This window comes from Aaosphaeria arxii (assembly GCF_010015735.1).
Source record: "Aaosphaeria arxii CBS 175.79 unplaced genomic scaffold BU24scaffold_14, whole genome shotgun sequence".
NCBI classification, from domain to species: domain Eukaryota; kingdom Fungi; phylum Ascomycota; class Dothideomycetes; order Pleosporales; genus Aaosphaeria; species Aaosphaeria arxii.
In genome coordinates, this window is record NW_022983487.1 from 125,941 (window position 1) to 145,589 (window position 19,649).

General features: G+C 47.6%; 7 protein-coding genes and 1 pseudogene across 8 annotated transcripts; 4 read left to right on the forward strand and 4 right to left on the reverse strand.

The window, feature by feature from the left end:
• Positions 1–676: 676 nt before the first annotated feature.
• BU24DRAFT_83639 (pre-mRNA-processing protein 45) lies at positions 677–2,814 on the forward strand. Its single transcript, XM_033534693.1, has 3 exons — positions 677–1,040; positions 1,124–1,286; positions 1,344–2,814. The coding sequence occupies exons 1-3, from the start codon at positions 831–833 to the stop codon at positions 2,675–2,677; spliced, it is 1,707 nt and encodes a 568-aa protein (XP_033377516.1). The 5' UTR covers positions 677–830; the 3' UTR covers positions 2,678–2,814.
• A 325-nt stretch (positions 2,815–3,139) lies between these two features.
• BU24DRAFT_401849 (pyruvate decarboxylase) lies at positions 3,140–5,433 on the reverse strand (the record flags this gene model as incomplete). The annotated part of the gene is made up of 9 exons (XM_033525506.1): positions 3,140–3,495; positions 3,583–4,102; positions 4,162–4,734; positions 4,781–4,923; positions 4,977–4,997; positions 5,049–5,123; positions 5,173–5,239; positions 5,298–5,328; positions 5,390–5,433. 9 exons carry the CDS (start codon positions 5,431–5,433, stop codon positions 3,140–3,142), a joined length of 1,830 nt encoding a protein of 609 aa, XP_033377517.1.
• An 820-nt stretch (positions 5,434–6,253) lies between these two features.
• Positions 6,254–7,838, reverse strand: BU24DRAFT_401852 (catechol 1,2-dioxygenase 1). Its single transcript, XM_033525507.1, has 3 exons — positions 7,202–7,838; positions 6,643–7,152; positions 6,254–6,586 (listed from the first exon to the last, which is right to left on the reverse strand). The coding sequence occupies exons 1-3, from the start codon at positions 7,427–7,429 to the stop codon at positions 6,389–6,391; spliced, it is 936 nt and encodes a 311-aa protein (XP_033377518.1). The 5' UTR covers positions 7,430–7,838; the 3' UTR covers positions 6,254–6,388.
• Positions 7,839–7,962: 124 nt separating this feature from the next.
• Positions 7,963–8,439, forward strand: BU24DRAFT_358898 (uncharacterized protein; the record flags this gene model as incomplete). Its single annotated transcript, XM_033524015.1, has 2 exons — positions 7,963–8,137; positions 8,189–8,439. The coding sequence occupies 2 exons, from the start codon at positions 7,963–7,965 to the stop codon at positions 8,437–8,439; spliced, it is 426 nt and encodes a 141-aa protein (XP_033377519.1).
• Positions 8,440–9,308: 869 nt separating this feature from the next.
• On the forward strand, positions 9,309–9,419 carry BU24DRAFT_t87 (annotated as a pseudogene). Its single transcript has one exon. The product of its transcript is annotated as a tRNA-OTHER (tRNA).
• Positions 9,420–9,632: 213 nt separating this feature from the next.
• Positions 9,633–10,464, reverse strand: BU24DRAFT_455729 (uncharacterized protein). Its single transcript, XM_033531390.1, has 3 exons — positions 10,188–10,464; positions 9,976–10,131; positions 9,633–9,929 (listed from the first exon to the last, which is right to left on the reverse strand). The coding sequence occupies exons 1-3, from the start codon at positions 10,353–10,355 to the stop codon at positions 9,855–9,857; spliced, it is 399 nt and encodes a 132-aa protein (XP_033377520.1). The 5' UTR covers positions 10,356–10,464; the 3' UTR covers positions 9,633–9,854.
• Positions 10,465–10,587: 123 nt separating this feature from the next.
• BU24DRAFT_380532 (DEAD-domain-containing protein) lies at positions 10,588–14,703 on the reverse strand (the record flags this gene model as incomplete). The annotated part of the gene is made up of 7 exons (XM_033524723.1): positions 10,588–11,726; positions 11,775–11,835; positions 11,884–11,916; positions 11,967–12,296; positions 12,728–13,994; positions 14,037–14,332; positions 14,508–14,703. The coding sequence occupies 7 exons, from the start codon at positions 14,701–14,703 to the stop codon at positions 10,667–10,669; spliced, it is 3,243 nt and encodes a 1,080-aa protein (XP_033377521.1). The 3' UTR covers positions 10,588–10,666.
• A 980-nt stretch (positions 14,704–15,683) lies between these two features.
• On the forward strand, positions 15,684–17,803 carry BU24DRAFT_474111 (HCO3 transporter family protein; the record flags this gene model as incomplete). The annotated part of the gene is made up of 5 exons (XM_033532827.1): positions 15,684–15,993; positions 16,042–16,397; positions 16,449–16,828; positions 16,876–17,253; positions 17,315–17,803. Exons 1-5 carry the CDS (start codon positions 15,767–15,769, stop codon positions 17,801–17,803), a joined length of 1,830 nt encoding a protein of 609 aa, XP_033377522.1. The 5' UTR covers positions 15,684–15,766.
• Between the last annotated feature and the right edge of the window lie 1,846 nt (positions 17,804–19,649).

Here is a 19,649-nt window from a genome sequence, read left to right on the forward strand (position 1 = left end):
TCGTTGTGCCCGGTTAGCTAATGTAGGTACCGATGTATATCGATGCTTTTGGAAATGTAGCCAATTAGCCGTGTGCGTCTGCAGCATTTTCTTTTGCCTTCGCTCAATCGAGATAGGATCTGCGTAGCAATTGTCTTTTTGGCTTATCGTCCAACAAACACTGTACGCACGGTGATCTCATAGGTACCTTACCTGGCCCGGCTGAACCACATGATCTCGTTACACCTTAGGACACACGGAAAGCAATTAGACTTCAAGCTGGCAGGTCAGGAGGCTACAGATGCTTCAAGCAACTGATTCTTCCTGTATAGACATTGCAAATGTCTATCGTTCCGCTTCCCTCCAACGGTAATTCAGCGAGCAACGAGGAATTATACAGCACATAGTAGGGAAATCCAGACTCTGGCTGCTACAGTTACGGGATCTCGTCGCGCGCGGACCGTTGAACGGCAGTGCAGTCATGCACCCACTCAATTCCGTATTGTGGTGAACGTGATGAATATGATGGCAGTGAATAGTCATGTGACCATCATAGTTCTCACATCGGACTAAAGTATTCCCGAGTTCGACATCTGCCTACCTCGTATCTTGGCATCAAGCCAAACTTTCGCCAGGCATCGTTCGTCACTGGATCTCTCGTTGCTTCCGCGCTCTCCCACACCATCTTGAGGATTCGCGTCTCCCAATCTCTACTTTGACTAAACGGAAGAGCCCATCATCTATCTTGCGTAACTTTACTTTCGTACTCTCACAAGAGGCATCCTCGTTGGCCCCCGTCGCGAGATTCGCGCGACACTTTACCTACAACCACTCGATACATATCGGCCACCATGTCCGTCGCATCACTATCCAAGTCGCTTCCAAAGCCCAGATATACGGGCGAGGAAGAGACTCTCTCGAGTTCCAATGCCTCGATCCTAAACGTCGAGAAATATGAAAATCAGATCGCAACCATACAACGCGGACCTCCGCCATACCCACGGCCAAAATCTTTTCGGCCACGAGGCCCTGCGGATTTTGGGGATGGAGGCGCATTTCCTGTAAGTGTTCCCGGAGCAGTCATCTTTTCTTTGTGGCTAGATTTTATTGATCATTTCAATACCAGTGCTGATTTTACTCGCAGGAAGTTCACGTTGCGCAATACCCCCTAGACCTCGGTCGCGTGTCGTCGCAAAAGACATCAAACGCACTGATTATGCGAACAAACAGTGAGGGGAAAACAAAATACGACGAAATTGCAAGGCGTGGACACAGCGAGAGCCGGATAGTGCAGGCCAGTTTCAAAGGTAAGGATGATATGAATTCCCCTACATTGATTGGGCTGCGCTAACCACGAGGAATAGATTTGATACCCCTAAGGCAACGAGCAGATGCAGGCGAGTTGGATCTCGCGCGACCAAGCGAAGAGGATGTCGAAGCTACGAAACGGCGTACTGCGCAGGCACTACAGGCACTCGTGACGGGACAGACGGCAGCGCAGCGACCAAAGAACGTGCAAGGACGTAAAGATGACGAGCCCACATTCGTGCGATACCAGCCTACTGCGCAGATGGGCGAAGCTGCGGGCAAGACACGCATCCTCAAGATCCAACAGCGACAGATTGACCCAATGGAGCCACCCAAATTCAAACACAAGCGCATTCCCCGCGGACCGCCCTCACCACCACCTCCCGTCCTCCACTCCCCCCCACGAAAGCTCACGGCCGAAGACCAGGAAATGTGGAAGATCCCACCACCAATTTCCAATTGGAAGAATCCAAAGGGTTATACCGTGCCATTAGACAAGCGCTTGGCAGCCGACGGTCGCTCCGCCCAAGACGTGACCATCAACGACAAATTCGCTCAATTCTCCGAAGCCTTGTTCTCCGCCGACCGCCACGCCCGAGAGGAAGTCAAACAACGAGCCGTCATGCAGCAACGCCTCGCCGAGAAGGAAAAGCTTCAAAAGGAAGAACACCTACGCCAGCTCGCCCAACAAGCACGCGAAGACCGCACAAACGCCTCCCAGAACCGTCGCCGCCGCTCCAGCCGCAGCTCCTCCATCTCCCACAGCTCCGGATCCGACTCCAACGACGAGGAAGAAGAAGAGGCCCGCCGTCGCGCTGACGCCCGCCGCGAACGTAAGCAAGAAGCCCAGCGCGAGCTCAGACAGTCCCGCATGGGCACCGAGCGCCGCATCCAGATGCTCGCGCGCGAGCAGAACCGCGACATTTCCGAGAAGGTTGCCCTCGGCCTTGCGAAACCCACACAGTCGGGCGAGTCCATGTACGACGCTCGACTCTTCAACCAGAACAGCGGGTTCGACGCTGGATTCAACGAAGATCAGGCATACGACAAGCCGCTCTTCGCCGCCCAGGAGGCCATCTCGAGCATCTACCGGCCATCGTTGCAGGAGGATGACGGCGAGGACGCTGGCGCAGCAATGGACCGCATCACAAAGAACAACCGGTTCGAAGTGCTCGGCAAGGCAAAGGAAGGGTTCAAGGGCGCGGATCTCCAGGAGGCTCGAGAAGGACCAGTGCAGTTCGAGAAGGACAAGGATGACCCGTTTAACATCGACGAGATGATCAATGAGGTCAAGGCCGAGAAGACCGGCGGCAAAAGATACGGCATACAGAAGACCGAGGAGGAGGCAAGGCCGGCTAAAAGAGCGAGGGTCGACGACGATAGCGATTAGATGCCGTGTGGGGGGGGTTTTTGTTCTCGAGCTTATTCAATTTGCATAATTTGTCACATCGGCCTCGCGGGGCGGCCAACCCTGGCATTCAATGTACCATCATGGCATTTGGGAGTCCTATTCTGTTTTTCTGGAAGTATTTGGCGCCAACATTTTCTCTTTACACGTTCGAAGGCGTCATTCACAATGCCCCATTCAGAATCATAGGAAATATAGCATCAGAAAACTGATGCTTCTGCAGAGAAATTGAGACACCAAAAAAGATTTGGGGTCGATGCAAAATATACCACAACACGCTACCCCAGTAGCATTCTGTCATGACTTCAAGTGCTCTTCTAAATGCTGGATATCCAGGCCGCGTGAGATGCCTTTCTTACTTCCATCGTACGAATTTGCTAGCTTTACTTCTTCAACAGCAGCGGCGGCAGCAGCAACCTACATACCACCACATACGCTCAATTCTCATGACTTCCCATTGACCACACCATTTGTCCCATTCACCCCATTCCCATTGCCACCCTCCAGCTCATTCAACCCCCACCCACCATACGTATCGACGATGCCAGCCTCGGTCAGGAATTGCTTATGCTTGTCGCCTCCGCGCCACGCCAGCAGCGCAGGAAGCCTCCATGACGAATCCAGTTTCTCGACCACGATCTCAGCGAGTTGGAGTACAGTCGGTTTGGCGAGGGTCTTAGAGGAGAAGACGCGGGCCATTTCGTCCTTGGTGCGGCCGATGTGGAAGGAGGTGGTCGGAGAGGGGTGGTGGAAGAGGGGGAGGAGGTGCGAGTACGCAGTGGGGACGATGTCGTTGTATGCTGTGTTGTGGCGGTGGGTGTTAGCGTGTGAGTCTTCGTCGTTGTAGTCCTTTACTTTCATATTGACTTGGGGATATTGGAACTTACGTTGATGAGCACCCCAGATTACTCGTTCGATGGTGTATCCTGCGTTGTTGATGACGAAGATAATCGGCTTGATGCCATGCTTTATCATGGTCCCGACCTCCTGGATCGTCATCGCCATGCTGCCGTCTCCGGTGACCAGAATAGTGCGACCCAGATCCTCGCCGTCCAGCTCTCGCCTCGCTATCTCCATTCCCAAGGTTGCGGCGGTGGCCCACCCGATGCTACCGTAATAGGTCTGCGTGTGGAAGCGGACGTTGGGGGGGAATGATATGTCGCAGAGGCCGAAGGTGGCGGTTCCCGTCTCGCCGATGACCACGTCGCCTGGTTGCAGGAAGGACTCGAATTGCGGCCAGAGCCAGGACTGCGTGACGTGGCTGGCGTCTTTGTCGAGGGGCACGCGGAGTTGTGGGAAATCTGCCTTGGGATTTGGGATGTTGTGTGTAGGTTGAGAGGGGAGGGCTTTGATCAGAGCGTTCAAAAAGGGTTTGATGTGGAGGTTTGGGTAGACTTCTCCCTTGACCTGGGTCATAGTGAGTAATAAGATCCCTCAAGGTCACAAAAAGAAAAGCGAGCACTTACTACCACCTCGAACGGGTCAATGTGTATAGTTGTCTTGTCATCGAGTTTGCGGGAGAATGCACCGGAGTTGGTATCGGCGGGAAGGTATCCCAAAGTAATCATCAGGTCGGCTTCTTTGGCAGCTCGGTCCAATCCTGGTGTGCTCACCACACCGTTCCAGACTCCAACATATTTCTCGTGGGTCTCATCGACGATAGCTTTTCCCATATTGGCGCAGTAGAATGGTACATTCAGCTTCGAGACCAGCTCCTGTGCTTCTTCATTACCATTGAAGCGGTCTACAAGAGCATCAATAAACACTGCCGGATTCTTTGCAGCAGAAAGCGCGGAAAGGATAACTTCGACGGCGGCGATTTGGGCCTTTTCGTCGATCTTAGGTGTCAGATCAAGTGGAGTGTCGAGCAAATCTGCCGAAACTTCCTCGGCTCCGAGATCAAGAGGAATGAAGATGTATACGGGTCCAGATTGCACGATGCATTCACGGATGACTCTGTCAATCTCTGCTGGCGCTGTCTCGATGTCCCACAGTTCGGCGGCTGTAAGACGAAGATCACGGGAAGCTTGATTGTAGAGCTGTAAAACATTAGGACACTGATTATACTAGGTACGGTATACTTACTTGGTGGTCAGGCTTGTTTCCGATAGAGTGATGGATCATCATATTCCTCTCTTGCATGGGTCGCGGAGTCTGTCCTACGACGTGGATCATCTTCACACGTTCGCTGTATGCACCTGCAACTCCATTGAGAGCGCTGAGCTCCCCTATCAATTCCGGATCAGCATATAGTCCGACCTTGGTCAAGACATTGACCTACCGACTCCGTGAGTAGTCACGACTAAGACTGGTTAGAGCTCTCTATCGCAAACTGGTGGCAGTGTGGACTCACAAACACCTGGAACCTTCTTGATTCTAGCATATCCATCTGCAGCATAAGCAGCGTTCAACTCGTTCTGATTTCCGACTGCTGGAACATTAGGTAATGGAGCTACATTGCGTGGCAGAGCACATACCCCAGCTCAATCCCTTTACGTCGTAAATGGTGTCCAGAGTTTGAAGGTTAAAATCTCCAGGAACCCCCTGGTGGTGCATTAAAATAGAGGGCACATCTATACGTGAATATAGATTAAGCACTTACAAAGATGCTATCGACTCCCAGTTGGTGGATTCTATAATTAAACGTCTCAGCTTTGTAATTGATTCTGACCTCGGTAGTACATAGCAACGAACCTCTCCCAAAGATATCTGCTTAGAGGAATCTTAGAAACAGTCATAATAGCGATATGTTACCATGTAATTCTCAAAAGTTTCACAAGTGTTCTTGGGATGGTGGGGAAATCGTATTCAATCGTTCAACTGCGAGGTATGGTTAGTCTGGGTTTTCAAGAGCAAAGTAAGTGATTATCTATACGGTCGATTGTTCAACAATTTCCAGTTGTTGTGAGTTGTTGCGTTGTACCTGTGAATTTAGCTGCAACTACAGTGATTGTGTTCAGAGAGCAATAGTGAGTGGGTAGAGACAGGCAATTCAACCTTGATAGGGAATCGCCTGGTGTATGAGCAATCTGAATGCAGATTGGCGTATGTGAATGAGTAAATAATGTATTCTTGAGGACCGAACCGAAACACTTCTAGCTTTTGGACTTTGATAGATGACCTCGGTTGAATTAGAGGAGTCAACCAAGATATTAGTAACAAGGATCGTAGGGCGTGGCGCCTAACAAGGTAAGGGTTTCATGACATCGACTACTGTGGCAAGGCATACCCGTTGTAAACAACCCGAGGACTCGCGCTATCTCGAAATCACGAGGGCGGGGCTACACCCACCATACTATGTACCTAGGTTAGTACCCGTAGGGAAAGGAATCCATTGTTGTCTCCAAGCGGGGGAAATGTCCAGGGCGCCCGTCTTTGGTCATATAAAATAGCAGCCAATCCCCTTTTTTGGTTGCTTGTAGCTACGAGTAGCAGAGTCATGATCCGATTGCTACTTATGATCAAATTCATCGTAGCATTTACTTACAATCCTATGTGAAATCGCCGATATATATTCTTATGATGAATATGATGCCGAATCAATCGTAAGCACAAGGCCCCATAACACATAACGCGTAACACACTTGAAGGGTTCCCGGTCATAATAGTCATGGCGCTCAATTAAAAAGAACATCAAATTACTTAAATTGGAGGGCCAAGCCCAATACTGTTTACTTTAGTCGTGCCTGCGACTTAACGTTTTGCTGCATCCTCAAAAGTCGCCAATCGGAAATCGTAAGGAAGCTCAAAGTCAGCCTTCGGGTCTGATGTGATGGGAATGAAGTCTACAAGCAACGAGTCCTTGACTGCAAAGACTGCATCATCCTCGATGTACTTGCTGTTGCGATCAAAGATCTGTGTGACGATTGGCTTGTAGCCTGGTGCAGAAATCTACATCTGTCAATATTTGAATGCCTCGAGACTCCGTCCACTAGCAATCGACTTACAATGAAATGAATGTGTGCCGGGCGGAATGGGTGCCTATCCAATGCCTGCAGAATCTTTCCGGCAGGTCCGTCAAACGGAATTGGGTACGGCACTGGCCGCAGGCAGTAGAAGTTGTACTTTCCATCCTTGCCGGTGGTGAATCTACCCCTCAAGTTCATATCCGGCTGGTCGGGGTCTTGCTGCTCGTACAAGCCATTGGGTGCGGTATGCCAGACATCCAAGCAAACTCCCTCGATAGGCTCACCGGTCCTGAAATCTGTGACTTTCCCGTGCATCCATGTCCGGTCTCCCTTCGATTCAATGCCAGAAACTATACATTCTCCCATTTGAAATTTAGGGGCGTCTACCCGCCAGAAAGGACCCAAGATCGCAGTTGAGGTGGGTTCGTCGGTAGCATCTGAAGCGAGTTTATAGGTTATCTCATCAACGAGGGACTCAAAGCCTAGAACATCGCACACAAGCTGGCCTTCATTGCGGCGGTCGGTGGACATGCGTCCTGCTTCGTTGATCTTGATATAGTCAGAAAGTGATCTCTTCCAAGATTAGGGAGGATCCTACAAGCTCTAAACCAGCCATCCACTCATCTACGGTAATCTCATTCTCGCGCGCAAAGTCATGGAGATGCTGGATCAAGCTCGAAGTGACCTGGCGCACTCGGGGAGAAGCTTTGGGTCCAGTCGCATTGATTACTGCTTGCGTGAAGTGGGGGTTGAATCTGTGAGTGGCAGGCTTGCTATCGCCATTGACAGCACCTTGCGCCGTGCCGTTCAGTCCGTTCGTGGCCATTATGAAGCTTTGCAAAGGAGGGGCAGTGATGATCCTCCTAGCTAAACCAAAGTAAGAGCAGAACCTACAGGATTGTCAGGTGAGAAAGATTGCGATTGAGAAATAATGAATTGAACAAAAAGTAGCAGCATCCGTTCACATCATATGGACTTTTAAGGATCCCCAGTCCCGACAATCAATCATCCTGGATTACGGGGGAGGCACAGCGGGGCATAGTCATGCCTCCACTTGAAGCATTGCTCGATGATGGCGGGTGATGCCCTCGGTACGCTATCCGATCCGCCCGAAACGTCGACATCCGATACTGGCCAATCATTGCAGATGCATTCTAAACGGCTATCGAAACACTCTCTCGCTATGACAAAACTACCGCCGTGACCGTCGGCTTCGAGTTGTTTGTAATGTAGCCCGTAGCAGTGAACTACCCGATATCAAAAACACCAGGGGTCCATCATTTTATTTACTTAGACATTGTTAATCAACATCCGACAGTCGAACCATCATTGTACCACTTCACACGGTCTTGCTACACCATGTCTGCATATACCTCCGAATACCCCTCAATTCCCTTCGACCCGGCGTACAAGAAGTTCTTCGAGGACTTCTATGCCGCGTCAGATGTCCCGGACGCACATGAGAAATATGTAGAATTCTATACACAAGATGCCACTCTGATCATGGCATCGAATCAGGTGCAAGGAACGTCCGGTACGCGAACGTCCGCATATCTGCCGTTTCAACATATCTAACATTTGGCAGACATACTCGCCTTTCGCAAGTCAATGTGGGAAAAAGTTTCGAGCAGGATTCACAATCCCTTGAAGATCTTCCCGTTTGGTCCCAATTCCGATGAGGTCATGCTTCGTGGCACAGTCCAGTATGGCCTCAAGGCAGGCGGCGAAGCTAGTGTTGATTGGGGTGCCTATGCACGGTTGACCAAAGTCAATGGAGAAGTGAAGCTGGCCTTCTACCAGGTTTATCTTGTGAGTCTTATAGCTACAGGGTTCTGATTGATCAAGATCTAATTGGCGACAGGACACCGCGGCACAAAGTGCGAAATAATATCAGATTATTCTAGACTAGACGGCCAATTCAGTCTTATAACATCGCAAAGTATCGACTGTACAAGGAGTTGAACATATCCTGCAATTTTTGTTAGAAGACAGATCTATTGCTTGATTCAATGTAGAGTTTCTTGTTAAGGGTTTCATCTCCAATGGATGTAGCATTGATTTTATTGGCCATAGAACAATAGATCAATGGTCGAACTTTAGCGGAGCCATATCAGATAAGTCACGAACAAAGAAGTGACTTGCACTATATAATACGGCATGAACACACTCCAAAGACTGAGAACATTTCGACTCCTAGATTGCACCTGTTAACATTTATTCAAAAATCAGATATTGTGGGAATCGTTACTCTCTTTTCATTTATCGAATTGCACGACCTGGGCCGTAGATCAAGAGGATGATGATTTCACTCAAAGTGCACCGCCACTTCCAGAGCTACAAATACAGTTGTGATCGAATAGCATACGAGCAGAACTTGAAACCCTACAGCTTGTACCATTATTACATGTCAAGATTGGTACAAATTATAGAATGATGCAAGTTTTGGTTGCGGTATTGCTGCTAAGCTAAGCTAGAAGATCACACATCCTATTGGCTAGGTCCATAGTGGTGGTATAGCTCGGCCCACAAACAACCACCAGGGAAAAAAATTCAAGTATTGAAATTAGTTTCCCAGGCTAGTTGACCGCAAACGAATCCGCTGGAGCAAACAATAGAAGTTGAAGTAGTCTTCACTATGCTTTGGTTCAACTTTGACTTGGTATATAAAGTTTAAAAAACATCAACTTCCATCAATCAACCGAATAGCCCGGTTAGCTCAATCGGTAGAGCGTGAGACTCTTAGGATTCACGATCTGTCAAACACGATTGGAATACGATGCAATCTCAAGGTTGCGGGTTCGACCCCCGTAAGTTCATCTGACTCATTAAGTTACCTTAGCATATAATTAACATTCATTCAGGCATCGGGCTTTCATTAGCGATCACTTCAAGTGGCAACATCTTTTTTTTTGCACATTTTTACCAACTCATGGTGAATGGCTGGGAAAGTATCTGTTCCTTCACCAAGCCTTGGGACAAAGTCGATCTTTTTTACTTGTCAGGAATGTTCTTACTATATATGTAGCACGATGTTCCTTTTTAATGCTTCCTTATTTTTCTGTATTATTGACTCTCTTCTGTTTCCTTTTCGTCCGCTTCGAAGACTTCTTTGCCATCTTCTTTCAAAAAACATTGGAATGGTGAAGATAATATAGTCATTGAACCTGAGAGCCGAAGCAATAACCTATTGTGACAATGCTTGCGTAACGCAATATGCCTTGCGTACTTTGCCAGTCAGATGCTATAGAACCTCAAAGATGTGCCACGCATTCAATTTCGACATCTGTTCCTAGCGGCAATCCTGCAACTTGCACACAAGTCCTAGCCTATGTATATTAGTTCCCGGTCTATCAAATTTCATGTAATACATACAGGCTTGAAAGCCGGGTCTGGGAAAAACTCCAGATAGGCCTCATTCATTGCACCAAAATCCGCCATATCCTTTAAGAACACATTGCATTTAACAATATTGTTAATGTCAGATCCAGCGTCCTTCAAAACCCCGGATATTATGGTCATGATCATTTTCTGCAAGTTCATTAACGAATTTCCTTATCAGATTCTGCTCACGGAATAAGTCCAACCGTTCGGCCTTTGATGTCCCCTTCGACCAATTTGTTCGTCTTTGGGTCTATCCCAATGTTACCAGAGAGATAAACCATGCCGTTGCACTTGACGGCGGCGGAGAACGGCATGACCGGAAATGGCTGCGGCCAAGAGTCGCTGTGGACTACTTCCTTCTTCGTGGCCATTGTACGAGGTAGCGTGAACTAAGTAAGGTATACACGAGGAATGCAATAGCAATAAATTTTGAGCTTCGAGTGCCTTAAATGAAGCGTCAAGAACTTTATAGGATCATTCTGGTAGAGCGATGCGGAGCTAATGCGCGCCCTTCGAGGATGGTAGTTGATTACCCCGCATGTAGTATGCGATGATATCCGAAACATGAATTCATAGTGGATCCTAGTCGTAAAAATAAAAAAAGTAGCTTTCAATTACACATCTGTCTAGTTCAGTTCTGAGTCCTACATCATCTACAGTGAGACCAATCTGGCAGCTGGAACTACGACCTCCTCTTCTTGCTTTGCATGCCTGTTCTGCGGTTGCCACGAACGTCTCTACCCTCCTCAATTTGCAACAATGCCTCTCTCTTCTTTTCGGTCACCGGCTTTAAGGCATCTCTCACCACCCTAGTCTCAATGTTGACGCCTTCTTCTTCGTATTCCTCCATTGGCCTTCCTACCCTCCCTTCGATGGCATGAACAAGATCAACATCTCTCTGTCCCACAAGTGTAACACTGTGACCAACTCTTCCAGCACGAGCCGTACGACCAACTCTGTGGATGTAGTCGTCAGGATCTCGCGGTACGTCGTAATTAATAACTAAAGCCACCTCAGGTATGTCCAACCCACGGGCTGCTACGTCCGTTGCCACAAGAATTCTAGCGGCCTGAGCGCGGAATCGGGCCAAGTTTGAGACACGCTCAGGTTGTCGAAGTCCAGAATGTAATGCGGTGACACGGTGCTCTAGTGAGCGCAGCATATATTCCAGAAGGTTGGCGGTGTCGGTGCGGTTGCAAAAAATGATCACCGATTTCTTGATGTTCTCTGGCGTGCTCAATAGAACGTGCAGATAGCATTCCTTGTGAGTAACAGGTGCCTGGATGTATTTTTGCTGTAGTTTGGGTGGAATGGCGATTTTGTCTGTATCGACTTCGCAAATGAAGATCGGTGGACGGCCGGGACGGGGCTGGTCTTTCAAAGCCATGACTTCGGGAGTCATAGTCGCGGTAAAGAGGAGAGTTTGTCGCTTTGCGGGTGGTGGCATGACCGAAAGACATGTTTGTAGATCGGGAAGCATGCTCCCCTTTCCTGGGGATAGCAATCGATCCGCTTCATCAAGTACAACGAATCTGACGCGGCGCAACCCGCTTATCGTGTCTTCGCCGGACAATCTCACGTGCTCTGCAAGGCGTCCGGGAGTGGAAATAACAACGTGAGGTTTAGAGGCGAGTTTGAGTGCTTGATCTCGCTGATCCGCGCCGCCTGTAATGAGTAAAGGTTTGAGTGAAGCTCTAGCTCCGATAGCAGCAAACTGTTCGTACAATTGTATGGCAAGCTCCCTTGCACTCGTTAGCTGGAAGGCGGCCCAGGCATCTGTTAAGGCTTACCTAGTAGGAGTGAGGACAACAGCGAAAATGCCCATAGGGTCTTCTGCCCATTTCTGCAAGACTTCCGGGGTCAGTTTAATAGTTGAAGTATACAACTAGGAATACATACTTGGAACGGCAAAGGCTACAGTCTTTCCGGTACCTGTTTCTGTTAGTTTGTGGCCATCTGATCACGTGCGAATATTCTTTCACCTGTTCTTGAACCACCAATACAGTCTCTTCCTTTAAGGATTTCAGGTATGGTCTGTTTCTGAATTCCCGTGGGGTGCTTGATCTCCATAGAAGCTAGGGAGGCAATGAGCCAAACGGAGACATCCATGGAGGCAAACGTAGTGTTTTTGTCGACATTTTCCTTGACGATCTCTTGTTTTGCACTAGAGGCAGTGGAATCCTTTTGCTTGATTCTTGAGATGGTGGAGACGGGAATAGTCGTCACAGGGGACAGTTTCCTTCGTTTTCGTGATCCGTCCTGATGTTCCAGGATCTCCTCGTCTGATGAACTGGATTCATAGGATGCACGTTCTTCTTCATCGGAATTTTCCAAGAGTGTGGAGCGCTTGATAGCGGTAGACATGTCGTAAAGTTATAGTCCAATCAGATATGAAGTTTCGAGGGTCCGTTCAAAGCTGTACAGATTTAAGTTGATTCTATGATTCCAAAGTAACAGACAAGTTCTGGAGGCAGTCAAGGAAATTTTGTGCAGGGGTTAGGGATGTACGTCTTGGCACGGGTTATCGATAAGGCATCGGATGATAATTTTGGAGTCCGACATTTCCCCTACAGCAGAGCCTCTGCTTTGGCATTGAACAGGATGTGCGTTCAGGTGTGGAATTTAGAAATATTGTATTTAATTATAACATCCGACACCTCTACTAAGTCTGTAGTCACATGATAATAAATGATGTTGAGATTGGCTCGAACTTTTGCCGCCAAAACCAACAACGGCGGTTAACTTTCAACTGCAGTGCTACCTTTTCTTCTATTGTATCTGCAACATGTTTCTCCGCACAAACACGTTTTGTCGAGTCCGCTCCAATATCTGTCGGAATAATCGACTGTCACTTCAGCCCCTGCTTCGATACCTTTGCTAACCAGAACTATCCGCTGCGTATCGAGCCAATTGAATTGTGAGAATTGGGCGTTTGCTTTGCAACTGTGATTCACAAATCGGGTATAATTTCCTTGTCTTCCTTGCCAGATTTGATAGCTTGCGGAGGGTGTTGAGCCATCCATAACATCGAGATGCCTGACACCTTTGGTCACTAATCCAACAAACTCTCCTACTGCCGCTCCGCGCTCAAAGGAGACCAGAGCTTGTAGGCCATTGTTACGACCGTCAGCAGTACGGAAAACTTGCACAGCCGGTAGGCTTCTACGAACGCACCCAAACAGAGCGGGAAAGCAGTAACACGAGTTCGCCTTCGGATCGTCTGACTGCTGCTCACCACAGGCAGCACATATAAAGGACTCGGAGACACGCGCCACAGCGTTCGATTGAGGTATCCAGCGTGGGTCTTCACAACCCCAGGCGCCTTCGTCGATGATTGAGTCATCAACATGTTCGAATGCGAAATAAGGATCATACTGTAGGTATGTCTTTCGAAGTGGTACAGGTTCTGAGCCGTCTTCAAAGACGACCCAGTCATGGGCGTGGCCGGTATACTGAAGTCTAGATGATTCTCCGACAATGGACAAAATCTGTCGCCAGTTGGGGTGAAGAGTGTCCGCTGCCACCTCCAACCTAGGGCGCAGATTCTGTAATCGTCGCATGGCAACTTCATCAAACCCTACACGATACTTGCAGAAACGATAGATACCCATCCCTGCAAATATCAAGGCTGCCCATCCTGCAGCATCTTTGACCTCTTTATACCCTCGCCAGATTGCCATCTTGTTTCTGAGCTCTTTTTCTGACCAACTGAAATCTTGGCACGCTTCCATCAACGCTGCTTTGCGATGTTTTGTAGCTGAGTATTCCGGATGATGAGCGATTCGACGAGTTACTTGTTCATCAAAGATCTCGACCCAACGTGCCTGTACAATAATTTCGATAGACCGGCAGACGCGACTTGCTTGAGTAACCTTACGACAAAAGACATTCATCCTGCTAAAAGAATCATCTAGTTTGCCAATGGAGTCACTGGAACTTGGCATGATGGCGATATCCGCCCGTGGTTGGAGAGAATCTGTAGCGGCGGTTGCTGGAGCAATCTGGAATTGCTCAAATATCGCTCGAGGGTCTAGAGATAGATTCCCATGAACCTGTTCCCAAATACCACTAATCAATTTGTCTAATGTCGAAGGCTGAAAAACGAATTTCTCAGAAATAACCTTCCTGCGCTTAGGGAAATTTCGGCTGTCGCTTTGCATGCTCCTCTGATGCTCACTGTGGTCTTCTTGGATTGCGTTTGTTTGTGAGATGCGTAGCCCTCCTATCCCTTTCCGAGTCCGCCCGTCTACTTCATCCTCGTTTCTATGCGATTGTTCTGGTGGCCTTTCGTCTCTCATTGACTCGGATATATTTTGTTGCGACCTTTCGTTATGATTGAGCAAAGGGCCTTCCACAGACTCTTGACTGAGGTCGGGTGGCCGTTCCGTGGGACTTCGTGAGGGCGTCGGCGTGATGATCTCACTCAAGTCCAATGTGCGCTACATAATGTTAGTTTTCCAGAGGTATCATCATCTACAGATGCTTCCTTCTGCAGGTGACTATGTCTACAGGAATGATTGGACCTACTGAAGCGACTTTTTCAGAAAGACTTTTGTCTGCGGCTCCTTGGACTCCATCTTCCAAGAAAGCTTCAATGCGGAGTATTGGACGATTAAGATTGTCTGCGAATGGCCATTTAACATCCAACTTCTCGAGATGTTCCCGTACAGCCCGCTCAATGCACTCCGACAAGCCGTCAATTTGGTTCAGTTCGCTCATGCTGATTTGTGATACCGAACCGTCAAACTAAGCTACGAGGTATAACGAACCAAGCTTTACTGCAATTCTGATCTCTTGCCCGGACGATTGGAGACGTAATTGAACCTCCTAGATCTCTTGGAGTGTCCATAGCCTTGCAGTCCTTGAAAGACTGACGATCTCACCGATTCACCAGTTGCATGCAACTCGAACTCTGGGCTCGCCAGTGTCTGATAGGGATGGGCTGATCGCTGAATCAGTCTTTTGGTCGGAGATTATTGCAGATGAAGGTTGTAGGTAGGAAACTGGGGCCTCGATGATTCCAAAAGTGGGCATTGGCACGTGTAACGCTTACGCTTTACTTCTTTCAGATACCCCCGCTCTCCAGCCCATGACAAAGCAAAGACAGCGAGTGAAGGGGTTCCCTAGATCGCTCGCATAGCGTGTATTATGAAGAAGAGGTATTTGTTATTTAGTAGTAGGTCATCACAATAAGTAAATTTGCTTTATCTAGCTGAATGTTTCAGTGCTTACAGCTCAGTAGGATTTCATATAAATCTGGGTGAGCATTGCATTCATTTTGCCCGGGCAGCATATTATATCGGCCCGACCCAGTCCCAAAACGTCACCAGTATCCCCTAAACTGTGAGACAATGAAAATGCGGGTTTGAACAATGAAGAGAGAATAAGAAGGAACAAGGTGATGCATGATTCATGCCATCTTTGAAGTGAAAAGTTTCGATTGGAGCAGTCATATACAGTTTTGCTGGACTTTCAAGTTGGTATTCCGAATGAATTCAGCGGTTGTGAATTCGCCAAGTCATACTAGGATTTGAGATGTACCCATTAATTATCAAGTATGACATTTATGACAGTGCCCCTAGAACGTAACTCTGCCATTGATGTAACTGAGATCATCACTTGTCATGAATTTGCCTATAAAATGGTCCCGTTCTAGCCAGTGTAGATTCACATAGTTCTATACCCCAATGGTTATCTACCCCAGCATCATCTAGCGGTCTTTGTTGCAATCTTGGTTGATTGCCGTGCATTCAATTGCTTTCAAATCCTCAACTGAGCAGCTATGAACAGTAATTCAGAAGAGTCTAAGGATCCGGAACTAAGGAGGGTTCATACGACCAAGTCGTATACCTTCGAAGGGCAAAGGGGATGGCGACGCTATCGGGCTCTTCGACCCGGGCTAGGGATGTGGCACGATGTAAAGAGGCGTCTGCCGTACTACTGGAGTGATCTTGTCGATGCCTGGACATATCGAACATTTGCTAGTACTGTCCGAATGTACTTTGTCAAGTAGGTTTTTTGATGCGGTATTCAAGAGTCTTGCTGATCGATTTTGAGCCTTCTACCTGCGATCGCATTCACTTTGGATATGACGCGGCGCACTGGCGAATTCTATGGGATCAATGAAGCCCTCTTCGCTTCTGCTCTGGCTGCCATGGTTTTTAGCATCCTATCAGCGCAGCCTTTGACTATTGTTGGCGTTACGGGTCTGATATCCCTCTTCAACTATACAACGTATGATATCATAAAGCAATACGATGTCACCTTGTACCCACAGTTCATGGCTTGGGTAGGAATTTGGGGTTCTATATTTCACTGGATTGTTTCCTTTCTGAACTACTGCGATTATATGAAGTATATTACCGACTTCTCCAGCGAGTCTTTTGGGTTGTATGTCGGCATAATCTATATCAGTGAGTTTTACCCAAACTGATAATAGGTTTCATACTGACTCTATTGTGTAGTAAAGGGTGTTGAGGAGCTTGTGAATGAGTTCAGTGTTGCTGGAAGTACTGCAGGGTATCTGAGTTGCCTAATTGCAATACTTTACTTCGGATCCGTTTACGCTCTCGAAAAACTCGGTTCCAGCACCATGTGGAAGCCTTGGTGCCGCAGCATTCTTGCTGATTATTCTTTCATATTTCCAACTTTATTCTGGGTCGGTTTTGCTCATTTCCCAGGGCGTCTACACCACTCCGGTATCACGTATGTGCCTATCCATAAGGCATTTCACCCCACTCAACCGCGAAGTTGGCTTATCGACTTCTGGAACCTTGATGCAAAATGGGTCTTCGTGGCGTTGCCGTTTGGGTTTCTACTTATGTTATTGTTTTACTACGATCATGTATGTTCATACGAAACCTCTTAATGTTTACATCTGACCTGAAATAGAACGTGAGCAGCCTCACAGCTCAGGCTCGCCAGTTTCCGTTAAAGAAACCTGCTGGATTTCATTGGGACTTTTTCCTACTTGGCTGCACCACGTTCGTAGCTGGCATCCTCGGACTTCCTCTGCCAAACGGACTTGTACCTCAAGCACCAGTTCACACCGATTCGCTGACCATTTATGAGACTCATGTCGATGTTGTGCGTACGATAGATGGAGGGGAATTACGTAGACCTCGCGTGGAAGCTACTGCTGTCGTCGAACAACGCGTATCTCATTTCCTAATGGGTCTTGCTCTTATCGGCACCATGACAGGTCCACTCCTAGTAGTGCTGCACACCATGCCAGCCGCAGTATTTGGGGGGGTCTTCTTTCTTGTTGGTGTAAGTCATTCAAAGACTAGGATACGAGTCATCCAGTTACCATTATTAACATCAATGACAGTGGGGCTCTATAGAAACGAATGGTGTCCTCCAAAAGCTCATCTACCTCCAAGCTGAGACCCGGTTCTTAGAATCGTCCCATCCTTTGACAACCATTCGCAGGCGTAAGATCGCTCTTTATATCAGCCTCCAGATACTTGGTGTTGCAGCCACAATAGCCATTTCCCAAAGCATTGCAGCAATCGGATTTCCCGTCCTGATAATCGCACTGATACCGTTGCGAACATTTCTGATGCCAAAGTGGTTTACCAGGAAGGAATTGAGTGTGTTGGACAGTTTGACAGCTAAAAACAAAGCCGTGCTTGCCAGTCTCGGGGGAAGACCGCAAGACATTGGTTATTTTGATGAGGGAGAAGAAGCTGCTGGAGCGATAGAGGGTATAGACAGCGAAAGAGATAATATCGTGGGGTTAAGGTTGGAAAGAAGTCGGAGCAGAGGTGCGGTCAGACAACGAATGGGTAGTATCACAAGGCAGTCAACAGAGCATTGAGTGTAATTTTCCAACGCTCTCACCAAATTCGATTACCCAGCGAGAAGTTTAGTCCACTGATGTTTCTTTAAACAGACTAAACCTTTCCAATCCGCCAACTTGAGCCATTGCGTTGGTTGGACTTCCGGTGAAATACGGAACTGTTGCCCTTTATAGAAGAATTCCAATGTATCTACCCTCAAATGCATCAAATCACTGTCTCGAAGCCCATAAATCGACGCTGTTGCTATAGTATTTTGAATCCCCAAGCAGCTATCGAGAACAATGCTCATCGCCTGGTGCCCTGCCATTCGAGCAAATGGTGTCCCCTCATAGGCCCCTGACCGTCTTTTCCATAGTGATATCATTTTGGCTCGGTGTGACTTCAACTCCCCGTCTCATTTGATCACTGTATATCAGGACAAATAAACATATGGAAGTTCACTTCTTGAATTTATGGGCAATACATCTTCGAGGCTACGGATTGTTGAAGATGTTGTGGCATCTTAACGTGACTCAGCCGTCAAGCCTTAATAACTCCGATAGAGATACCGCCGTTTCAATATAGGACGGTGATGACGAATGGACTTACACCGTTGCACTGGCATTTCACGATCAGGTGAGACATTTGAATGCGTAATGACACTTAGAGGAGCAGAAGATTGAGTAGAATTGATGATAGCTACGCAGTGAATATGGCACATCAGCATGCTACTCATTTTTTGTAACTGTGTATGCCGCCATAGTGTGTATGCCGCCATAGTGCGTATGTTGTATATACAGATTACGGATATGTGGATGGAAGGGGCCAACAAGTATACAGAAGTAACCATGTCCATTGTCAAGTTCTCTTCGTTCTAGATTTACTATAATTACTCGTTCTATACATTCCTTCACTAAAAGATATTTAAATAGAGAAAGCGCTACTGACATTTGATAAAGTCATATTTTTCAGCAGTGAATGGTAGCTGTTCACTTGACAATGGCGATTTACAATATCTTGTTTTGCTTCTATGGAAAATTTGGAAAATAAATGAACGTATAATTCAAGCTGCAATTATGCCATATTATGCCATATTATGTCAATTCTTCGCCGATAATTGATGGTAACACATGCTCCTCTTATGACATCATGCACAGCACTACCCTTATCCGTGCATAATTGTTGGTACGAGAACTTAGGTACGTCCAACTTAATTTGCACGAGTACAGTCAAACTACTTGGAAGCTCGCTTCCACGCAAGGACAAACTTGTTACAGTTGGTGCATGAGTTAATGAAGGTGTACCTAACGACTCCTTGCTTGCCCCAGTTGCTAACCTTCTGTCTCACCGGCAGGGCATGCATGTATCAGTTAGATAGACCTTGTAGCATAGTTCTCGCAATGATGTCAAGTCGCAGCAATGTCTCGTGAATATCATAAGACTGCAGAGCGATCAGAGGCGTGGCCTTCATGCGCGATCTTAACTCGTGCTTGAAGTCAAATGCCTGTTCTCTGACATGTATCGCTATCACATACGCTACCCCCACGCAATCATGTCATTGAGTTCCCAAAGTGTCTCTGCTTTTGAAGCGATCTATTGATCATCGCATCCTGTGTTTCACGCTCATAGCAGCTTTTCCTCGGCGACGAGCGGGGTCCGTATCCGCTAGATGAACTCATCGAAGTAATATCAGGTTCATTAAGCTTACTGTCCCTTGAACGATATGGTCCGAGCACGTACCAGACCCATGCTCCACCCAGGCACATGTATGTAATTATGTCTGGCGATTGTGCACTATCAGGCTCTGCATCGAATGAATCGCTAATTCACCATCCCGGGAAGACCCCGAAAAGGTCGGGATGGAAAGTGAAGCGAAAGTGCGGA

Bases quoted from the DNA above. Each gene is read 5' to 3' on its own strand.
- BU24DRAFT_401852 (XM_033525507.1), bottom strand. From the start codon at position 7,429: ATGGCCACGAACGGACTGAACGGCACGGCGCAAGGTGCTGTCAATGGC. The intron at 7,153-7,201 runs GTAGGATCCTCC...GACTATATCAAG, and splicing joins GGATGGCTGGTTTAGAGCTT to ATCAACGAAGCAGGACGCAT. The intron at 6,587-6,642 runs GTAAGTCGATTG...TGACAGATGTAG, and splicing joins CGGCACACATTCATTTCATT to ATTTCTGCACCAGGCTACAA.
- BU24DRAFT_455729 (XM_033531390.1), bottom strand. From the start codon at position 10,355: ATGGCCACGAAGAAGGAAGTAGTCCACAGCGACTCTTGGCCGCAGCCA. The intron at 10,132-10,187 runs GTTGGACTTATT...ATGAACTTGCAG, and splicing joins GGGACATCAAAGGCCGAACG to AAAATGATCATGACCATAAT. The intron at 9,930-9,975 runs GTATGTATTACA...TAATATACATAG, and splicing joins CAGACCCGGCTTTCAAGCCT to GCTAGGACTTGTGTGCAAGT.
- BU24DRAFT_83639 (XM_033534693.1), top strand. From the start codon at position 831: ATGTCCGTCGCATCACTATCCAAGTCGCTTCCAAAGCCCAGATATACG. The intron at 1,041-1,123 runs GTAAGTGTTCCC...TTTTACTCGCAG, and splicing joins GGGATGGAGGCGCATTTCCT to GAAGTTCACGTTGCGCAATA. The intron at 1,287-1,343 runs GTAAGGATGATA...CACGAGGAATAG, and splicing joins AGTGCAGGCCAGTTTCAAAG to ATTTGATACCCCTAAGGCAA.